The 19,332-nt window shown below is 36.9% G+C and overlaps 1 protein-coding gene across 6 annotated transcripts in view; it reads left to right on the top strand.

The window, feature by feature from the left end:
* RAPGEF2 (Rap guanine nucleotide exchange factor 2) overlaps positions 1-19,332 on the top strand; it is a 180,305-nt gene that overhangs the window by 133,659 nt on the left and 27,314 nt on the right. For 5 of the 6 annotated variants that reach the window (XM_057375569.1, XM_057375559.1, XM_057375549.1 and 2 more), the window contains 9 exons: positions 506-637; positions 8,807-8,984; positions 10,686-10,822; positions 11,358-11,516; positions 13,163-13,315; positions 13,702-13,866; positions 16,802-16,909; positions 17,001-17,204; positions 17,309-17,417. In XM_057375569.1, coding sequence (XP_057231552.1) covers positions 506-637; positions 8,807-8,984; positions 10,686-10,822; positions 11,358-11,516; positions 13,163-13,315; positions 13,702-13,866; positions 16,802-16,909; positions 17,001-17,204; positions 17,309-17,417 — 1,345 coding nt within the window. The remainder of the gene's footprint in view (positions 1-505; positions 638-8,806; positions 8,985-10,685; positions 10,823-11,357; positions 11,517-13,162; positions 13,316-13,701; positions 13,867-16,801; positions 16,910-17,000; positions 17,205-17,308; positions 17,418-19,332) is intronic. The other variant, XM_057375578.1, reaches the window with a different exon arrangement.

Raw genomic sequence — 19,332 nt, 5'->3', positions numbered from 1 at the left:
GATAGCTCAGTGACTTGGATTTTCCTTGTCTCTAATGTATTTTGTCAACTTGAGAAACAAAAGAGTTTGCCAAATCCAGAGCAGTGCTTGTTGGTTTTTTAAAGTATGTGACTTTACTCACTTGTTAATTCCCATTCTGCAGGAAACCATTGATTTTGGGAGTAGCACAATATTTATATGCATTTTAATTCTATCCAAACCTCATAACTACTATTCTATCCAAACTCATAAGCTACTGAAGAGTTTGGGCATATCGCTTCGTTAGTATTTGTCCTCAGATATATGTTTTTCTTAAATCTCTTATATTTGCAACAATTTGATGGTATTTTACATGAGTTAAAAAAGTTGCAAAACTCAAAATTTTTATGCTACATTTTCAAGCCCCAGTGATTTTCTCGATATAGTTGGTACTGGCAGAGAGTAAAGTGTAATATTTATGATTTGAATTAATTTTGCTGTGTATCTCCCTCAAATTGTAATGATGCTTTTTCTGCTCCACCTATAGCTTCCTGCAGATTTCACAAAGCTGCACCTTACTGACAGTCTCCACCCACAGGTGACCCACGTTTCATCTAGTCACTCAGGATGTAGCATCACTAGTGATTCAGGAAGCAGCAGCCTTTCTGATATCTACCAGGTAAGACTGGAATGGATTCTGATGGGAGGTGCAATTGCCAGCAGTTTTGCATTTAATATCTGAATACCCTTGCTATTGCCTGTTGTCAGTTTTTGTCTGAAAAAGCACTCAACAGACTTCAAAAAACTACTTATTGTTTGAATTGCAATAATTTCAGGCTTTAGATGTGTTGACTTCATTAATGTAGAACCTGTTCAGTGGTGGGAAGAAATAAATGTGCCCTAAGCAGACTGTGCTGGCCTGGCTTTAGGGACATATTTCCATCTCCCCACCCTGCAGAAACCTGATGCCAACCTCACAGCAGTGCTTTCTCTCCTGGCCATCCTCTGAAAGATGGAGAGGTTGAACTGGTGGCACTTGTTAAAGTTACAATTCTGAGGTGGCTGCTTCTTGTAAAACCCTCTGCTATTCATTTGGAACAGCTTGAGTTTAGAGAGACTTACTGTGAAGCTGATCCACAGTTTAAATATAAATGCTAAACAGAAATAAAATGAGGAATTATGCATTTTCACTTGACGTTTACAGTTCTTGCAATGTTGGAGGAGGATCTGTCCTGATAGGAAAGTGTACCAATTTGTTACTGTAAAAAGAAGGAATCAAATCCAATTAAAATATATTTCAGTCAAAATAACCWTAAAGTAGTGAGACCACTTCAACATGAAGTACTGTTAACTAGAAGAGGCATAATGCTTTTTTGAGATGCTTCTGAAATTGCAAATGTAGTCATTTGAACAATGAGAAAAGCATATATACCATTATGTACAAGTTCAGTTAGGGTCGTAGTTGTAGAATGTAGTCTCCTTCAGGTGAATAAGCTTATAGGCTCTTTTTTTTGTGAAGGAAGATAGGCTATAAAAAGGTCCCAGTTCAAATTAGAAAGTAATTACAATAATGCAAAGGTTTATTTTTGCAAAGGTGTCAAATTAGCTGAACACTTCAGGCATAGCATATGTCAGTCAAGTATGTTTGTCAGAATTTCTTCGGAAGACAGGACTACTTTGAGATGGGGTTTAGGTTTATAGCATGAGAGTGAAGAAGATGTAAAATCAGTTTTATTCTTCTACTTTTCTATAGATTTTCATTCCTTTCATTTGAAAGATTTCCACTTCAACAGAAAAATGTCAAGTACCTCTAGAGACACAGTTGTAGGTGGCATGTAGTTGCAGTCATACAGTTGCTCAAATTTGGATAAGTCTGAAGTAAATTTTTTGTGAAGACTTGGAGCAAAATGTTCATAACTGTGAAAAATATCATTGAGTTTCTGTGCAATTAAAAAACCCCAACCAAATAACCTAAACAACTACAGAAACTTCAGAGAAATATTTGGCAATGTTTTTATCTTAATACTTKAAAGAATATTTATTAAGGAAATAGTAAATTCACATGTGGAAACTGATAAGGTTCTTAAATTCTTGAAATTAAACTTAATGGTACCAAGTATTGTTGGACTTGATTTCTGAAATTGTGGTAAATCATTAATGTCTGGCCTCAGTTTTAGTCATAAAGAATGTAATGCAGCAGTGTTAAGCTAGGTTAAAGTACTGCCAAAAAAAACCCCAAAACAAAATAAAATGGCTATAATTTGAATTCTCTGGAGTCAAATTAAGGATTAAATAAACAGATTTTTTTTTAAAACCAAGAGAGTGGATCAGTCCTTCTCTCTCAGTTGTTTGTCTTTTAATTYTCTCCCAAGTGTTTATTTAAAAACAAGTAAACCATAACCAAGTCATCAATATATAMCTTTTTTTACTTCAAATTTAGTAAGTCTTAGGCAAAGCTCATGATCGTTGTTCCTTTGATTCTTATTTTCTGTGTATAATGGCATATTTCTGTTCAGTGGGGTAGATTTCTGTTCATTATGGCTAAGGAGAAAGCAATGATTTAGAAAGATTATCATCTTGTCTTGCAGTTGATTTTTAAAAAAAAAAAATATTATACTGTTGTTTAGATCCTTACTGTTGTAATCTGAGGTAATGATATGTCATGTTTTGCATCCTAACAAGTTTTGGTTCTGTAGCCTTAAGAGCAGCTGCTTCCAGTGAAAATATGTTCATGGCCTTTTAAGATTTTTTTAATAAATCATGAAGCTGAATCTTCAGATGCTTTCAGCATTGAACTGAGAATACTTCCTTTTAAATATTAATGCGGTATCTAAATTTGTTTGTCAAACGTTGCACATGAAAGAACTTCTTTTAGGATAAGAAGTACTTACCAAAATAAAATCAACCTTTGTGTTTACCCCACCCAAGTTTCAAAAACATTTCAGGTGCCAGCTGGTGAGGTCCTTAAATACTGTTATTTTTATTTTAGGAAATAAGTTCAAGTGATGAACTCTGTAGGGTGACTTGAGAGGAAGGAGATGCTGAATGTCGGTAGATTTGTGTTGGCTTGTGTTTGCCTAGGACAGTTTTTTGCTTCTGTCTTGTTTTGACGTGGCAAAGCAAATCATTCACTGCTGCTTCTCTTGTATGGCTGCTTGCTTTTGATTCCTAGGTTTAGTTAATAACTTATGTGAACGCATATACCTGTTCCTTTATGCTCCTAAATGGTTCCTCTACCTGTCATGATGATTGGAGAGTRAAGAGATTTAAGCTCATGAATTTCTCCCCCTTTCTGTTTCGGGAAGCATTGTTGTGTTGGCTCAGCTTTTTGCCAGCCTTTCTTTGCTTTATCCTGTCCTCAGACTGGTGGCTTCCTGCCACCCTTCCGTGCCCCTCTGCTGYCTGCCCAGATACCGCTGTCGGTACAGGAAACCAGGAACATCCTTTCTGAGACCCTCCCAGGATGTGTGTGCTGCTTGGAAATTTTCAAGATGTCAGCTTTGTTTTCTCATGAATCTGATATGGCAGCTCCTAGGAGAAAGGTCCACCCTTCAGCAGCTCTTCCTGAGGGACACCAGTCTTTTATCTCTCCAACCGGAGAGTCCATGCAGCCTGCCCTTTAGTCACTGCACGCAAAATAAAGAGGTTTTACCTTAAAATAAAGCCAGTCTTTCTGACTGTATCAATTGCTGAAGTGCAGGGCTCTGGGTAGTGCCAGAATGGCTGGAACAGCTCAGGTAGATTGTCCTGCGAATTGCCCCTGCAGTTTTAACAAAATCCTGTGCAGTTCCTTATCACTCCTGGTAAATTCAGGTACTTAACCTACTCTGTAGCTTCCAGAGTCCGTGTTCTGTGTGCCTGTGATTCTGGCAGACGTTGCTCCGTTCTGAGAAAGTGGCAATTACTTGGCAATAGGGGAGGATGCTATTCCTGGTGTGCATTGTCTGGATTGTTACCCGTGYCCATCTTTAGTGAGGAAAACTGCTCAGGCTGACTGCTGTGACAGATGTGGGCTGCTGTCTTGTAAATTTTGTGGTAGATAGTGGAAGAACAAACAAATATAGAGAGCACTGTGAAAACCTTGGACTGAAGGAGTTTTAAGGTATTTCATGGACAGTTGCACTTGTGTCAATGTAGTATGAAAAAATAAGTTACTACTTAGATTTACATATGATTTCTGTACATGTAATAATTATAGTTGACTGTAGTACATATGATAACTATTTCATAAACAAGTACATATTATAATTCAATTCAATGGATTGAATTTCATCTTAATTTATTGATAGTGTAAACTTTTACTCAGTCATCTGAAAGCTAATTTAAAACAAAACCCCAGACATAATTTCTCTCTGTGAAGATGCTGAATCCAATGTGCTTGTATGACATGAGGGAATATTTCAAGATAATGTGACTTTTGCAAGTCATTTCATTAAGCAGGTASAGCCAGTGTTCTTGGGTGTTTTGTATCAGTATTGGCTTAAAAATTAGAAAGTAAAAAGTGAGTAGTTTTGCTAATAGACATTCTTAATTTCATTTTTTAGTTTACTTTTTACCCCTTAAATGACAATGGTTGAAAAGTTATGTGGAGGTGGTGGTTTTTTTTGAGCTAAGCATGGCTTCTTTCTTTCCTAGCTTCATGGAATTGAGGGACTGCACCAGGCAAGGAATATATTTCTGGTTTGTGCAAGAAGCTTCTTCTGTACTTGCTTTTTATTTTCTATTTGTCCCTGGTATTTTTCTCTTGCATGYTTGGAGATTTTGGATTGTTGATTTATCTGGTAACAATAGTTACAAGGGGAATTTGGTCTTCAAAATGATACAGTGTTTCCTAAAGAAAGTAATTAATTTTTTTTAAAGTAAAGATTAAAGTAGTCTATTTAAAATATTAAGGAATCAGTAGTTAGTGTGTTTACTTTTGTGGGTTTTTTAGTTTTTTCTTTCCATATTATCATCAGTTGGAAGTTTTTCCCAGACCAATATAGAAGGAAAACCATGAAGGCCACTTAAAACAGAGCCAGTCATCTTGTAAGCAGTTCTCCAAGCGTTCCCACTTTCTTTCCCTTARTAAGGGTGGTGTGTGTGATGAAGCAGTTGTTACACCGGAGTGAGAGTTATTTGATTGTGTAAAGGCAGAGATCACCCTTGACCTCTTCTGATCTGTTTTCTCAAGAAACTCAAAAATTCACTAGAGGAAGAAATGAGGCAGTAAATGAAGTCATGTTCTTTAGCTGCTCACATAGCCATCACCCCTSTCATTGTGTTCATCTTCATGATGCCTCTAAAACATGCAAGACCAGTAGAGTTGGGATTGACCACTTCCCTCTCCTGCCAGTCTAAGGTGACCAGAAGGGTCCCCCATTTCCCAGTTTGACCTAGGGACAATGAAGGCTATTCTCTTTTTTTAATCCTCCCCCTCTTCCCCATGTCAGTCAAGGAACCAAAGGCTAACCAAGAACTTAGAGAAGGCTTCTTTTACTTCACATCTTCTCCTAGTTATTTGACTGTATTTGTTTAATTAGCTGTTATGACTCAAATCTGGAGGTGTGTTTGGAYTTCACAATCCTTAGCAGTTGAAGGAACTAGATTTTTTTTGATACAATATTAGCCCTTGTAGACGCTACTTAAAATTGGTCAGATTCTCCTTTGGTGTCAAATATGAAATACTCCTTCAACTCAGGCTTGAAAATGTGTCTTAGTCTCTTAACTCTGCTGTTGGTGATGTGACAAATAAAATATTAGGCTGTCACTATTATGAGATTCCTTTGAAGCTTCAAAATTTTTCTCCACAGTTGGAAAGATGACATGAGAACTTTGCTACTGGAGTTGGTATTTGGGCTTTGGAGAGACACTGTTTTGTACTTCAGGCTGCAACCAGCATTTTTCTTGCACGCAATCCTTTTAGATTTATTTAAGTGAAACTAATTTCTCTTATTACCCGAGAAGCAAAAGTTCAACATGCACCCAGGAGTGGAAATTCTGAGGTGTATTTCACCCTTGATTACATGYCCTGAGAAGATCTAAGCCTCATGATTGACTGTAGGACAAATTCTGTTGGATATTTATCTTGTGTTTGGGTTTTTGGTGGCTGAGGTTCATAAGGAAACCCCTATGCTCAAAGGAGCTCATGGAGTTTCCCCTTTAGTCTTAGACAGATTTTCAGCTATTACTTAATAACAAAAACCACACATGTGCGCTATCTGTGATGTTTTTGTGGGTATATTGCTGCATGMTTTTTCCATGAAAACAGATCCAGTTATTCCTAATAATGTAACAAAAGCGATACAAAAATTTTTGAATGTATAAGCATAAGAAGCTCTTATGTGATGAGGTTTTTTTTTGGTTTTCTGTTTCGGGATTTTTTGTGGGTGTGTGTGTAGTTTTTTTGTGGGTTTTTTGTTTGATTTTATTTCTGTGGGAGTTTTGTGTTTTGTTTTGTTTTTTGTTTGTTTTTTTTTTACTGCTCTGAAAACATGCAGAAAGCCTACATTTGTCTTCCTTTGCTATCTTTTGCATGATCATAGCAATTTCAGAAAGTTGTTTGAAGAAATGTAATTTTTTTTCTCAAAAGGTATTTTTAAAGGTGTCCTAAATTAGCATACTTTTTTATTACTTTGTGGGTTGTTGCCACCAATACTGAGCTTCTTTGTTGCAATAGTTTGGATTTTCTGATAGGAAGTAAGAAATAGTTGATTTCCATCCACCAATAACTTCAGTTATCAAAAAAAAAAACCCCAACAAGTGGAAAAAGTGGTCATCTTTGGAAAATCTTGTTGCCTTCAGWAGTACTTGTAACATATTTTCTGAGTACAAAGTTACATTTAATTCACTGTAAGAATTTGCTTTMAATAGCATCAACTCTTCATGATTAAAGAGCTTCAAGAGTTTTACAGTTTTGTTTTATTGCTTGAAGACAGCAAAATAACTTGTATTTTAATAATCAGATTTTGTACAATAGGTGGAAGTTTCTCCTGTATGTTAACACTGCGTGACTAAACTCAGTTCTGCAATAATTTTGCTAACGTGCTTTTGAGAGAGCTTAATCTGGGCAGGTAGGAGGGGTGCTTGTTAGTAATGGGAAAGGTTTGCAAAACTGACTGTGAATCAGTCCCACTGTCACTGGAATTGTCACTGTTGGAGACTTCAGATTCTGACAGATTGGTGTCATAAGTGGTGTGTCTACTGACTCATCGCCGCTAATTTTTCCACCAGTCACTTTTGATGAAGGCWATTCTGAAAGAGTAGTTACAGCAGCTGTTTCAGATGTATCACAGGGAACATGCATGGTGAACACAGTAAGACTGCTAATAAAAGTACTGCTATCCGTGCTATCATTTTTGTGATGTGTTTCTATGCCAGTAACATCTTTCCTTTTCCTGGTTAAAAAAATGAGCAGCTTTTTTTTTTTTCTTTTAAACAAAACCGAAACCAACAAAGCCACAAAACCCCCCAAAATGAGCAACAGCAACCAAAAAACCCCTAACCCAAAACCATGGAGTGAGAATAATTTTAATACTGCGTAGATGCTGTTGTCATGCTTTTTATATTAACAATGCCCAGTTACAAAACTCGTGTTGTGCTGTAGGACAGAAGCATTTAAGACTCACTGGCTGCCCTGATCCATCTCCAGCCATATGCTGCTGTTCATGGGGTGGCTGTGTATAGTGGCATTAAAGTAACAGATGTCAGCCACAGATAGTGAGGCAGGAATAGGGGAGAGGATTCTGCAAAATTACCAATGCAATTTCTCTTACCTTCTCTGTATCTGGAGAGTGACCTAGTTTTGTGGGTTGTCTTTTTTACCAGCCTGAGATGGGTCGATTAAACAAGCTTTAKTAGTAGGTGTGTTTGTCCCATGTATTGAAGTAGACACGAATGCATTGTATGCTTCCAGAGTCTCAGAAACAAACCATCMCTTTAAGGCCTGTGAAACTGGATTTCTCAAGCCATGGCTTAAAACTTGCTCATTAGAGGCTTGCATTTCCTTAAAAATTGTCATAGCTGAGCCTTGGCAGCTGCCATGGTATTAAATCAGGTTCTGAGAAAAAGCAGCCTTATCAGCCRTGACAGACAAATGTTTGTGGGATTTATTAAGTGTTTGGTCTTCAAACTGAATCATTAAAATATATTTACCTTTASGTGCTATACTAATGACCTCGAGCTGTATCTGGACTGTGTTTTCATTCATTTTAATACAATTTAAAGGAGGTTAAGTTTGACAGATACTCTGGGTAGTTCATCTGTGGTGTCTGAGCAATGACTTTGCATTTTTTCTGCATCTGTAAATTCTTAGGCAGTTTATCAGCAAGTGAAAGCCATATTTTACTATGTTCAACTGGAATTGTAAAAGAAAAATACATTTCTAGGGACTGAGAGAGAGCAAAATTCCTGTAGCATTTTGATGCTGTACTTATTTCCCCGAATGGTCTGTTTAAAAATTACATTGCTTTCCTTAGTGTCTGAAAATATAAAGTTGGGGTGAGCTCAGAAAGTGTCAAATGAACTGTTTGTTGAAAAAAAATTATATTCAACTAACAGTCCAAGACATGGTTGCTTGAAATGTAACAGCCTTCAATCTCCCCAAGACCCACAGATTAAATAATGTCTGTTGAATCCTTTGTATGTGTGACTGAAGCAAATGTCAAAAGTCCTATTTAAACACAGTGGGTTAGAATTAATTGATTGTTAGTTGTTTTTARAAGATATATAAAGGAAAAAGCAATATAACAATACTCAAAAAATTGAGTGATCTGCTAGATGACAGAATTAATCTCTGTATGTTTAACTAGAAAACTGCAGCAGTAAAGAACACATTTAAATGCTTTTTAATTGTTTCTACATTAATTAGGCTACAGAAAGTGAGGCTGGTGATATGGATCTCAGTGGATTGCCAGAGACAGCAGTGGATTCTGAGGATGATGATGATGAAGAAGACATTGAAAGGGCATCAGATCCTTTGATGAGTAGAGATATTGTTAGAGACTGCTTGGAGAAAGACCCAATAGACAGGACAGATGATGACATTGGTAAGTATTGTGATGTAGTAAAATACTGTCAAATGTTCTCCTTCACCTCCAAAATTTTACTTTTTAAACTTGCACTTTTATTTTAATCATTTGCCTTTGTAGTTGGTAAGTTTAGTGTTTATTATTATTATTTTTTATATACATATATATGTAAAGTGATCAAATACAGAGAGGAAAATGCACATAATATGGGTGAAGGCTATTACTTGATGGCCCTTTTGTTCTCAATTTTCAGCTTCTAATTGATAYCAGAACAGGTTTATGAAATAAACGTCACTGAAAACTGGAAAAGAGACAGAACCTTGGCAAAGTCGGCATTAATGTCGACATTAATGTCAACACTGCTTCTCACAATATATTTTTAATTGTCAGTTGTGACATTGTGACTTGACGTTTATGGTAAACATTGGAGCCTTTAAAACCTTAACGTAAATGTGCATCTAATCAAACTAATTTGCTGTGTTGGCATACAAGTAAATACWCTGAAAGCAAAGCAGAGTTAGAATCCAAATTTTAATCTAATTTGTTTCACTGGGTGAGATTTTTTCTTTTATTGAAGTGTGACTAAATGGTGATTAAGGTTGATTATGAGATGATTTTGTGACTAGAGCATCTCTTATGTGAGGAAGTTCTAAGAGGGCTTGGGACTGTTCAGCCTGGGCAAGACTCAGGGAATCTCGTACAAATACCTTGGGGTGAGGATGTAATGATGATGGAGCCAGAGTCTTCTCAGTGGTGTCCAGTGAGAGGACAAAGGGCACAAACCAAAACACAGGAGGCTRCATCAGTGCATGAGGAAATGCTTCTTTTTGGCTATGACTGAGCACTGGGAGAGGTTGCCCAGAGAGGTGTTMGTCTCCCTCCTTGAAGATATTTGAAAGATGTTTGGATGTGTCCTTGGGCAACTGGCTGAAGGTGGTTCTGCTTGAGCAGGCAGACCAGATGAATTCTGGAAGTGCCTTTTAATCACAACATTTCTGTGATCCAGAGTAAATAAAAAAAATAAGGAAAAGATTGAGTCCTATTGAACTCTTTCAGTGGACATTTTAGATCAAACTGTTTGCAAAGATGTTTTTAGAGYGTATAATCATTTGGCAGGACAAGTAAAATTGAGTCTGTAGTTAGGAGCAGTATAAAAAGTGAAAGTACAGGAAGTTCACTGTGGAGTACAAGTGTGGCTCAAGTGTTTGTAGAAGGCAGAGCAGCAGTAGTCACCTTTAAGACTGTGATTTTGGCTGGTCCATCTGAGAGGAACTTTGTGAAACGGCCAGAAAATGATCAAGTGCAATTTATTGTTAAGTGTAGTGAGGGAGGAAATGGCTTTACCAAACAACTTGCTAAGTTTTGGGGAATTTGTCTTGCTGGGTTTTATAYAGTCCCTGTTCTAGTCATGATGAAATTATTGCCCTGACTGGAGTATTACAAATATCGTTGCCTGTATTCAGAGCTCGTGGTTGCATTACAATTCTTCCATTATGCTGACTTTGACTTTGCAGGGTTTCTGTTGATGATATGACCAGCCAGTCTGTGTCTACAAAATACCCAGTAATTAAAACAGGCCACTGTACATGATTTATTAGTATACAGAAACGATTGTGCAGCATTTTAGCTTAAGCAGCCTCAGGCATCTTGCTGAAGAACTGTCTTTACTGTGCTTTGTTGTTTTGACATGCACGACTCAGTGGGCTTTTTCTCCTTCAGAACAACTACTGGAATTCATGCATCAATTGCCTGCTTTTGCCAACATGACAATGTCAGTGAGGAGAGAGCTCTGTGCCGTGATGGTGTTTGCAGTTGTGGAGAGAGCAGGAACTATTGTACTAAACGATGGGGAAGAGGTCAGTAGAAGTTGCTTTTGACTCTCCTATTATACCAAACATCCCAGATTCCACAAGGTTAAGGTCCTCTTTTGTTATTTAAAAAAAAAAAAAAGCGCGCAACATTCAGGTAAATCAARCCTCTTTTTGTTCTGGATTTTCTGAAAGTTTTTGTTTAAACACTCATGAAATAAAAGTAAAAGAAAACATTCTCTCTACTATACAAAATGTTTCCTGCATATTTGAGCTGATTTGGGGAGTTTATTTCAGTTTTCAAGGGCAGTTCTAAAACTTCATCTTTTTTCACGGTCTTATATTACCTCTTAATATTAAAGATTAACTTAAGACCCCAGTTTGCTTGAGCTGGAGATAGCTGTTCATTTAACGAAAACGAGCTTGTAAAATTTTTATTAGGTACTAACAGATAACTTTTGAACAAGATATCTTTGAAAAGATAACTTTTTGCTTTAGAAAAATTTTGAGAGTTGTATTTTTGTCGTATATTATAAATTTAAGTGATTCRGTCTTCATGTATCCTGCAATGTTTGATTTGTAGCTGGATTCCTGGTCAGTCATTCTGAATGGCTCTGTGGAGGTGACATACCCTGATGGAAGAACAGAGATACTGTGCATGGGAAACAGCTTTGGTGTTTCCCCCACCATGGAAAAGGAATATATGAAAGGAGTGATGAGAACCAAAGTGGATGACTGCCAGGTAGCGTGTCTGTAATGCATGCAAACTCACACCCACAGAGGTGCAGTGCTGCTCAATAATGAGACACAGTTTTATTTTGAACTGAATATGTGTCAAATCTTCAGTGGGTAACCCTGAGCAGCAGCTGGGCAATATGACTCCTGCATACCCACAGTCTGGGAAATTGAGTTATCTTTATCTGGATAAGGGATCAAKTTGGATGAAGATGTTTCCTACATGCTTTTCCAGAGTATGAGGCCCATCACCCCTTCCATRCATGCATTGCTTCTAGTGTTCCCTTAGTAAAATCTCAGGGTCCATTAGCCATTACAGRCTCTTTTACTTCTGCAGCTAATAGCCATTCTTCCTTACTCTACTCAGCAACTGGATATCAGAGTAATACAAACTTTATCTCCCATGGTTTGAGTGAAAAATCTAATTTTGGCTGATCTGACCTTTCAAGGAAAAAGCCTTGATGTTTGCTGTAATACAAGCAGTCAGATGTAAAGAATGGTTTTCATAGCATAAAACTGCTGGCTGAATCTGGCTATGGGGTTGCTATTTGCTTATTCCCATCCAGAAAATAATAGCAGAGCCTGTGGGTGAATTAAGCATTTTGCTTGGTCCTGATGGCTAATTAGCTTCGAGTAGATGGCCTTTGAAAGGGGTGTAAATGTGTGTTAACAGAGTCACCTGGCTTAGTTTGCCCATCTAACTTCCAAAATGTGCATAAACGGTTTCTTGTTAGGGTAATGTTTTCATCAAATCCACATTGTAGGACTTCTGTTTCAGCTGCTACCAGCTGGAAAGAAGAAATGGTGTGTAAATGAATTTAAAGAGAACATACTGTCTCTGCTTCCCATGCCTTTATCCTTAACGTGTACATGAGGATTTAACAACCTTTCAATCAGAAGAAACACTGTTATTTCCTCTCAGTTACATACCCAAATTCATACAATAAGATGTTTAATCTTGCCCTCCAAAAGAGACAAAGGTACAACAATTTGTGTACAATGTTGTCTTTTTCTAATTTATTATGGTTGGTCTTAATTATATTTACATAGTATAGGTATTAGAAATATTCCTAAGACATTTATTCTTGCACTTATTGGCTGAACTGATGATTGTAGAAAATAATTTTCCTGCTGTATGCTTTATCAGAAGTAATTTGTTTCTGTGTGCCTGCACTCATTAATTGAATAAATATTAGTTTTCTTAATGATTAACTTCAATATAATAGCTGTAAAAAAAAGATTATTTACCAAAACWATAGGCACAAAAAATAAAACCTAGGATTTCACTTCAATCTTGTAACCCTTCTAAACACCACAAAATACTTTGCATGTAAGAAAAAAGGACTGGCTAGGATACTGAACTTCATCTCCAGCAGTGGGAAGGTCAAAGCAGCTGAAGGAAAATGGCTGAGAATACTAAATCACAGGKCTCTGATGGATCTTGGTCTCCTCTCACTGCAGGATTGCAGTGGCACTAYTGTGCTTGACTATTCATCTCCTTGCTACAGCTGAACTGTTGGAAAGACAAATTTGACTCAGTGCAGGTTGAGGAGCTGCTTTATCTTGTCTGTTAATAGAATACTTGCACCTTAAGTCCAAATGCTTTTCTGCAGATTTTACCTTTTAATACTGGTGCKCGATGATTCTTTCCAGTTTGTTTGTATAGCCCAGCAAGATTATTGCCGCATCCTCAATCAAGTGGAAAAGAACATGCAGAAGGTAGAGGAGGAAGGRGAGATTGTGATGGTGAAGGAGCACAGGGAGCTTGACCGCACTGGAACAAGGAAAGGTCACATTGTCATCAAGGTAAAAGGAAAAGAGAGAGTCTCTTGCAAATGTCTGTGTTCTGTAAACTTCTTAACTTGGCAAGGTCCAGGACTAGTTGAGATATGTATTGTAGAAATAAATATTTGGAAATAGACTGTTAGTATTTCTAGAATTTCCTTATAATTATGCACATTGACAGCTAGGTAATTTCTACTGAAATTAATTTCATCTTCTTTTTTTTTTTTTTTTTTTTTTTTCATATCACATTCGTCAAGCTGTTATGTTTGCTTAATTTATCAGTTAATGGAAGGCAGTATCTTTTCTGGGGTGATGAATCTTCTGTATGTTACAAGAAAACAGATTTGCATGTGTTGAAAATCTGTTTTAATAACTATGATTTTTTTTCAATTTTTTGTTTTCAATAGGGAACAGCTGAAAGGTTAACAATGCATTTGGTGGAAGAGCACTCTGTGGTAGACCCAACATTTATAGAAGACTTCCTGTTGACGTATAGGACCTTTCTTTCCAGCCCAATGGAAGTGGGCAAGAAGTTGTTGGAGTGGTTCAATGACCCCAGCCTCAGGGATAAGGTTAAAATCTCCTGAATTATGTACTGTTATCATTTGCATTGAAATATAGGCTGATAAGAATAAAATATGCTTTAGAGAGAATGACTAGACTGCATAAGACACAAATAGCTGGTGATATAGTTTAATGGCAGGATATATGGCTAAAACTAAGCACATATTTTTCCTTATTTTGTTTAAACATTACTGTGTTCAGGCAAGGTAAATTGCCCATGTTTTTACCTTGCTGTGTTTTTACAGCTTAGTTGCTTGCAGGTATATGGAAAGCTTTTTTTCTGAAAGTCAATATTTTTATTTAATGTAATTCAGTAGAATTTTATTGTCTCCAAGTCTGTGCATATAACTAAGTTCTGTGTCTTCTGTGCATAATACTAGTTAATTCAACTTGGCAAAAGTGTTGAGATTTTTTTTAAACAGACTAGAAATTTCATCCATTGTTAAGAATCTGTTGTGCTTTATGTAGCGTTAAAAAGAATGCCACCAAGCCCAACCCAAATACAAGAAAGCAGTAAAATATTCGCTTCCCTAAATAAAATTTCCATGATGGAAGAATAAGGCATATCCAGTTTTGGCACAGTCTCTTGAGGCTGTATCATACTTCAAACTGTATTAATTTATTTTCTCTTGTATGCAAGTATTTTGTATGTAAAAAATTGCTAAAAATTTCCAGATGCCATTTGTTTTTTTTGTAAATTGGAAACTAAGGGAATTAGTACAATGAAAGAGAAATTTGGGCTTCAGCCTTTATTTAAATCTGGGTATTTCTTCCAGAAATGTTAGCATTGCTGTTCCTTGAAGGAAGGATCGTTATATTTGACAGAGGATGGGCTTTGCAGCTAATACTGTTCAGAGCTATAATATTGGAGTTCATATTTAAATTTATGTTTCTTGTTCTCCTATGGATAATTCCCCTCAGCCTCTAAATGCATGACCCAGCACAGTGGCTTGTATCAGGTCTGAACACAGAGCAGCTCTTTGTTCTGCTGCCTCAATAACCAACCTATTCTGACCTCCAGCAACACTGGCAGAAAGGCTAGAGGCAGAGACAAGTGGGATAAGGAATCTGGAAGATTTGGGCTGTTTTGTGTTGGGGGCTGATAAGCAGTGAGGAGAGCACAGGGGATGATTAAAACTTCCTGGGATGATCAGTACTCAGGAGGACTCAGAGTGGGACGTTGGACATCCAGCCTTAGTGATGGTTTTGCCCTGCAGCAGGGTGTTTGATTTTGCAGCTTTAATCCTCTTTTAACTCTGGTCCTGATTGTGACATGAGTAATGCCATTCCTCTGGAAGCTGGTGTTYAGCTCCTCCCAGCTCAGTGTCCTTTGGGTGTAGATGAGTAAGTCACAACGTTAAAAGCAGCGTTGACAGTGAAGCTGTTTCTGCAGAGATTTAAAATAGATTGCGTGGTAACTTCCTTGTTACTTGCTACTTCCCAGACAGTTTTAATAATCTGCAATTACCCTAAATTTAACCAGACATTGTCTGGATCTTCCAATGTCATCCACAGCAATAAAAAATATCAGGAATGAAGTTCATCTTGAGTTTCAAAGGTGCAAAACTCTCAAGTATGTTCCTGTGGCTGGGAGCTTCAGAACATAGGGCTGTGTAGTTGCCTTCAGTTAGAATCTGAACTTGAGGAGTTCTGAGGTGCTTGATTAGTTTGGTCAATAATTTCAGCAATTCTTCTGAATTCATTTRCTTTTCTGGGGAAAAGGAAAAGCTATTTAGAAACTGTGAGGGTGGCAGGAGTTGGTTTTGCCTGGTGTCAGACCTTTAGCACATGAGGCTTCAGAGGTTTAGATTTTGTGCCAGACACAAAGAATGGGCAGGGGTTAGCACTAGGTGATTAAAATCTGTATGAGACTTASTTCTTAAGCTCTGGGTTTGGAAATGTTTAGAGATTTATCCATACTGATTTACTTTTCCAGCATAAAAGAAGAAATGCAGCTGTGTTTTTTAGAGGTAGCATTGAGTGGCACAACGGTTCTGGATTCAGCAACTTTTTAAAAATAGCGTGAATCAATATTAATTCATGACATCAAAACTCTTTCATTTTGTGAGGACAAGTACTGCTGACGTTCCAGGTCAAATCACATACTAAAAGAGAGAATACTATCGTAAAAGCATGTAGTATTAAAAAAATCCAGCTTTTATTTTGTGGCTTTGCCTTCATTAGTATTAATTAATAGTATTCCTGTAGAGTCTTTTCCTGCCAAACTCTAAAATACCAACTAAGATTCTTCTCAATGTGGTAATCATAATTGCTTGGGGGGACTGGCTGGTGGAGGCAAGAAGAAGGACTAAATGGAAAGATTGACTCTAAGGAAAGGAATTGCAGGCTTTTGCTGTTAAAACCTCTTTCCTGCTTCTTGCAACAGCTCCTTTTTCCTGCCTCTCTAAACATACAGTAGCTCTTTCATAGAGGTAAATGCCAGATGAAATTAATGGTGGCACATCTAAAGACTTATGAGATTCAAGAGCCAATATTAAGCTGTATTGTAAGCTTTGTGATCATGTGCTTGAAGAAATAAGCAGATTTGGAAATGTACATGAACAGGAAATTGTTATAGACCAGAAATGGATCTACCTTGTTGTCTTTTACGTGTGWGCACTGTTCCCTACTCAAATTTCAATCAAATTTGATACAGCCAGTGTTCATTTTCTGACTCATAGTATTTGTTATGAAATGCAGCATACCATTGCTTACACAAGTGAAAACAATTTTAATACTAAGTTTATTYTATTTTCATGAAAAATAATTGCATATTAGTAAAGCTTGATTTTGATGTATATATATATTATATAAGTATATATAATATTTAAGATACCAATGGAAATTTACGGGGCCTTTAAGGAACAGTATTTTCAAAACACTTGGCAGTCGTGTTGTTCTGAGTATTCTAACAAAATATTTATAATATTGATCCATTTTCAGGTTACACGGGTAGTATTGTTGTGGGTGAACAATCACTTCAATGATTTTGAAGGAGATCCTGCTATGACTCGATTTCTGGAAGAATTTGAGAACAATTTGGAGAGGGAGGTGAGAGTGAGGGTTTTTTCCTGTCAATTTGGGATGATGGGGAATAGCCAGGCTRTTGTTACATATCACTTATTATGCTTTTCTCTTGTAGAAAATGGGTGGACATTTGAGGCTGTTAAATATCGCTTGTGCTGCTAAGGCAAAACGAAGATTGATAACCTTAACAAAGCCATCTCGAGAAGCCCCTTTGCCTTTTATCTTGCTGGGAGGGTCAGAAAAAGGATTCGGAATCTTTGTTGACAGTGTAGATTTTGGTAGCAAAGCTACAGAAGCAGGCTTGAAACGTGGAGACCAGGTATCTAATTATAAAATGTGTCCCTCCATTACCCTCTCCCCCCCTTTTCTTTGTTTCCTTTCTCTTCACTACATGAAAATAACATTACTTGTTTGAATTTTTAGATATTGGAAGTGAATGGTCAAAACTTTGAAAACATTCAGCTGACAAAAGCCATGGAAATCCTTAGAAATAACACTCATCTGTCTATCACTGTGAAAACCAATTTATTTGGTAAGTTTGTCTGTGCTGTTTGTTCTAGTTTTGATGGAGACCTAAATTATTTTTTTAGTCGTTTAAAATAGGTTTTTTTTTAATTCTTTTGTACTGGACAGARGAGAAGAAGGAAATTTGAAGGTCCTAAAATACCTTGGTTCATAATTGCAAAGAAAAATTTATGAATAGGGATTTACATGATAAGTGACATCACTCTCACAAGTGTGTGTTTCTGGATTAAGAGGAACTATTGTGACTGTGTAGCTCAAACTTAACAAATGTGAATGTATCCGTAACATTTAGTTCTCTCTCAAGAAGGAAGCTTTTTTCGGTATTTCAGTTGATCTCTGGTCTTATTCTGTCTGCTGAATTTACTCATGTCTTTTCAGCCCATTATAAGTGTTACAGGTTCAAGGCTATTACAACCTTTCCTGCCAGCTAAGTGAAAACATTCTTGCTACTCTGTTCTCTACATTTTTCCCTCTAAAGAACTCTAAAGTTGACATGGAAGAGTCTTCAAGCAGCTCAGGACCTCAATTAGCATAATGAGTAATTAATAATTGGGGGTTTGGTTTGATTTTTTTTTTACCACTGGATACCTGGATTATTTACATAATTTTGTGATATGTTCCCTGAGTATCTTCTCCAGGATCAGGTTCTTCATCACAAGTAAGTAGGGCAGAATATTACCACAGTGTGTCACTGCACTAACTGAAGATTTAATTTGCCTTTTTTTGCTTTGCAGTAAAGATTCTAATGTTTCATTTTTTTCTAATAATTAAGACATTTCTTAATATATCTGCATATGCTTATTTAGCAGGAAGTTCTTGTTTCTCTATATGTTAAGTTCTGTAACCATCTTTCTCACACTGGGTGTTTGAATCTCATGTTTTACTTTACTATGTTAAAAATTAAACCTGACTTGTTCCTTTCTTCAGAAGTTGTGTTTTTCTAACTTTTTTTCTATTTTGTGGCTCCACTGCAAATACTGAAATCTGATTGCAGTACGGTCTCGGAGTGGTTACTTTCTGTGTATTGCATGCAGAATTCCTTCTCCACAAATCTCAAAAGGAGAGTTTCCTTTTTTTCAGCAGCATCTTCTTACCTGTATCTAATTTCTCTCTCCAGCCTCCTAGTCCTATTCAACAGTGTGGTTATCAGCTGGAATTACTCTCCTCCACTTTTGTGTGKTTTTTTCTCAAGCTTTTGAAGTCTCTTGGTAATCTGTTGTACCTCTGGAAATTAGGGAATGTTAAGGACAAAATTAAATAACAGTGAAACATAGCCCCTGAATGATGAATACTCATCCTTAGTCAGTTGTCCTTGTTCCTATGTTTTTCTACAATTCCTTAGTTTTAATTATCACTYTTCATTTATTATTACAAATCTAATTGTCAGAGGATTTTTCCCTTTTTGTATGGAGAGTTCCTTTAACACTCACAATACATGACTTGCTCTCCAGTTCAGTTTTGTTTGATTTATTTAAATATATCAGCATTTTTTTGAAGCTCAAAGTTCCAGTAGAAGAACTAATTTACAAATTTATCAGACGCTTCTGCCTCAGAGATGACTCTGCTAGAGAGCTGAGAGAGAATGAGAGGTTTTTTTTGGTATTTCTGCCAGGCAGATACACCAACCCTCTCAAACATCCAAGGTGTCTCAGTAGTCCCCTGCTTTGTTGGATTTTCCTTATGACTGTTGTTGTTTCCCCTCTGGTGTTTTTGATCCTGTTGCTAATAATTGCTTGTCCATTGGAGAGCTTTTGTTGCTGCCTGTCTGTTTAAAGTTTCCTTCTCATTTGTGTTTTTCTGTCTCACTTTTGTCTAACGTGCTCCTTTTTCACATGTTGCTATTCTGCAGAAGCCTTTGTCCTTAGCCTGAACAGTCAAATTCCTTCTGTTGATACCATCCGTGTAATCATGTGGGCACGAGT

The sequence above is a fragment of the Malurus melanocephalus genome, unplaced genomic scaffold, assembly GCF_030028575.1.
Source record: "Malurus melanocephalus ecotype Western Australia unplaced genomic scaffold, MMel_1.1 scaffold_9, whole genome shotgun sequence".
Classification (NCBI taxonomy): Eukaryota; Metazoa; Chordata; class Aves; order Passeriformes; family Maluridae; genus Malurus; species Malurus melanocephalus.
The sequence above is the reverse complement of the archived record's forward strand: the minus strand, read 5'-3'. Positions and strand labels throughout refer to the sequence as shown.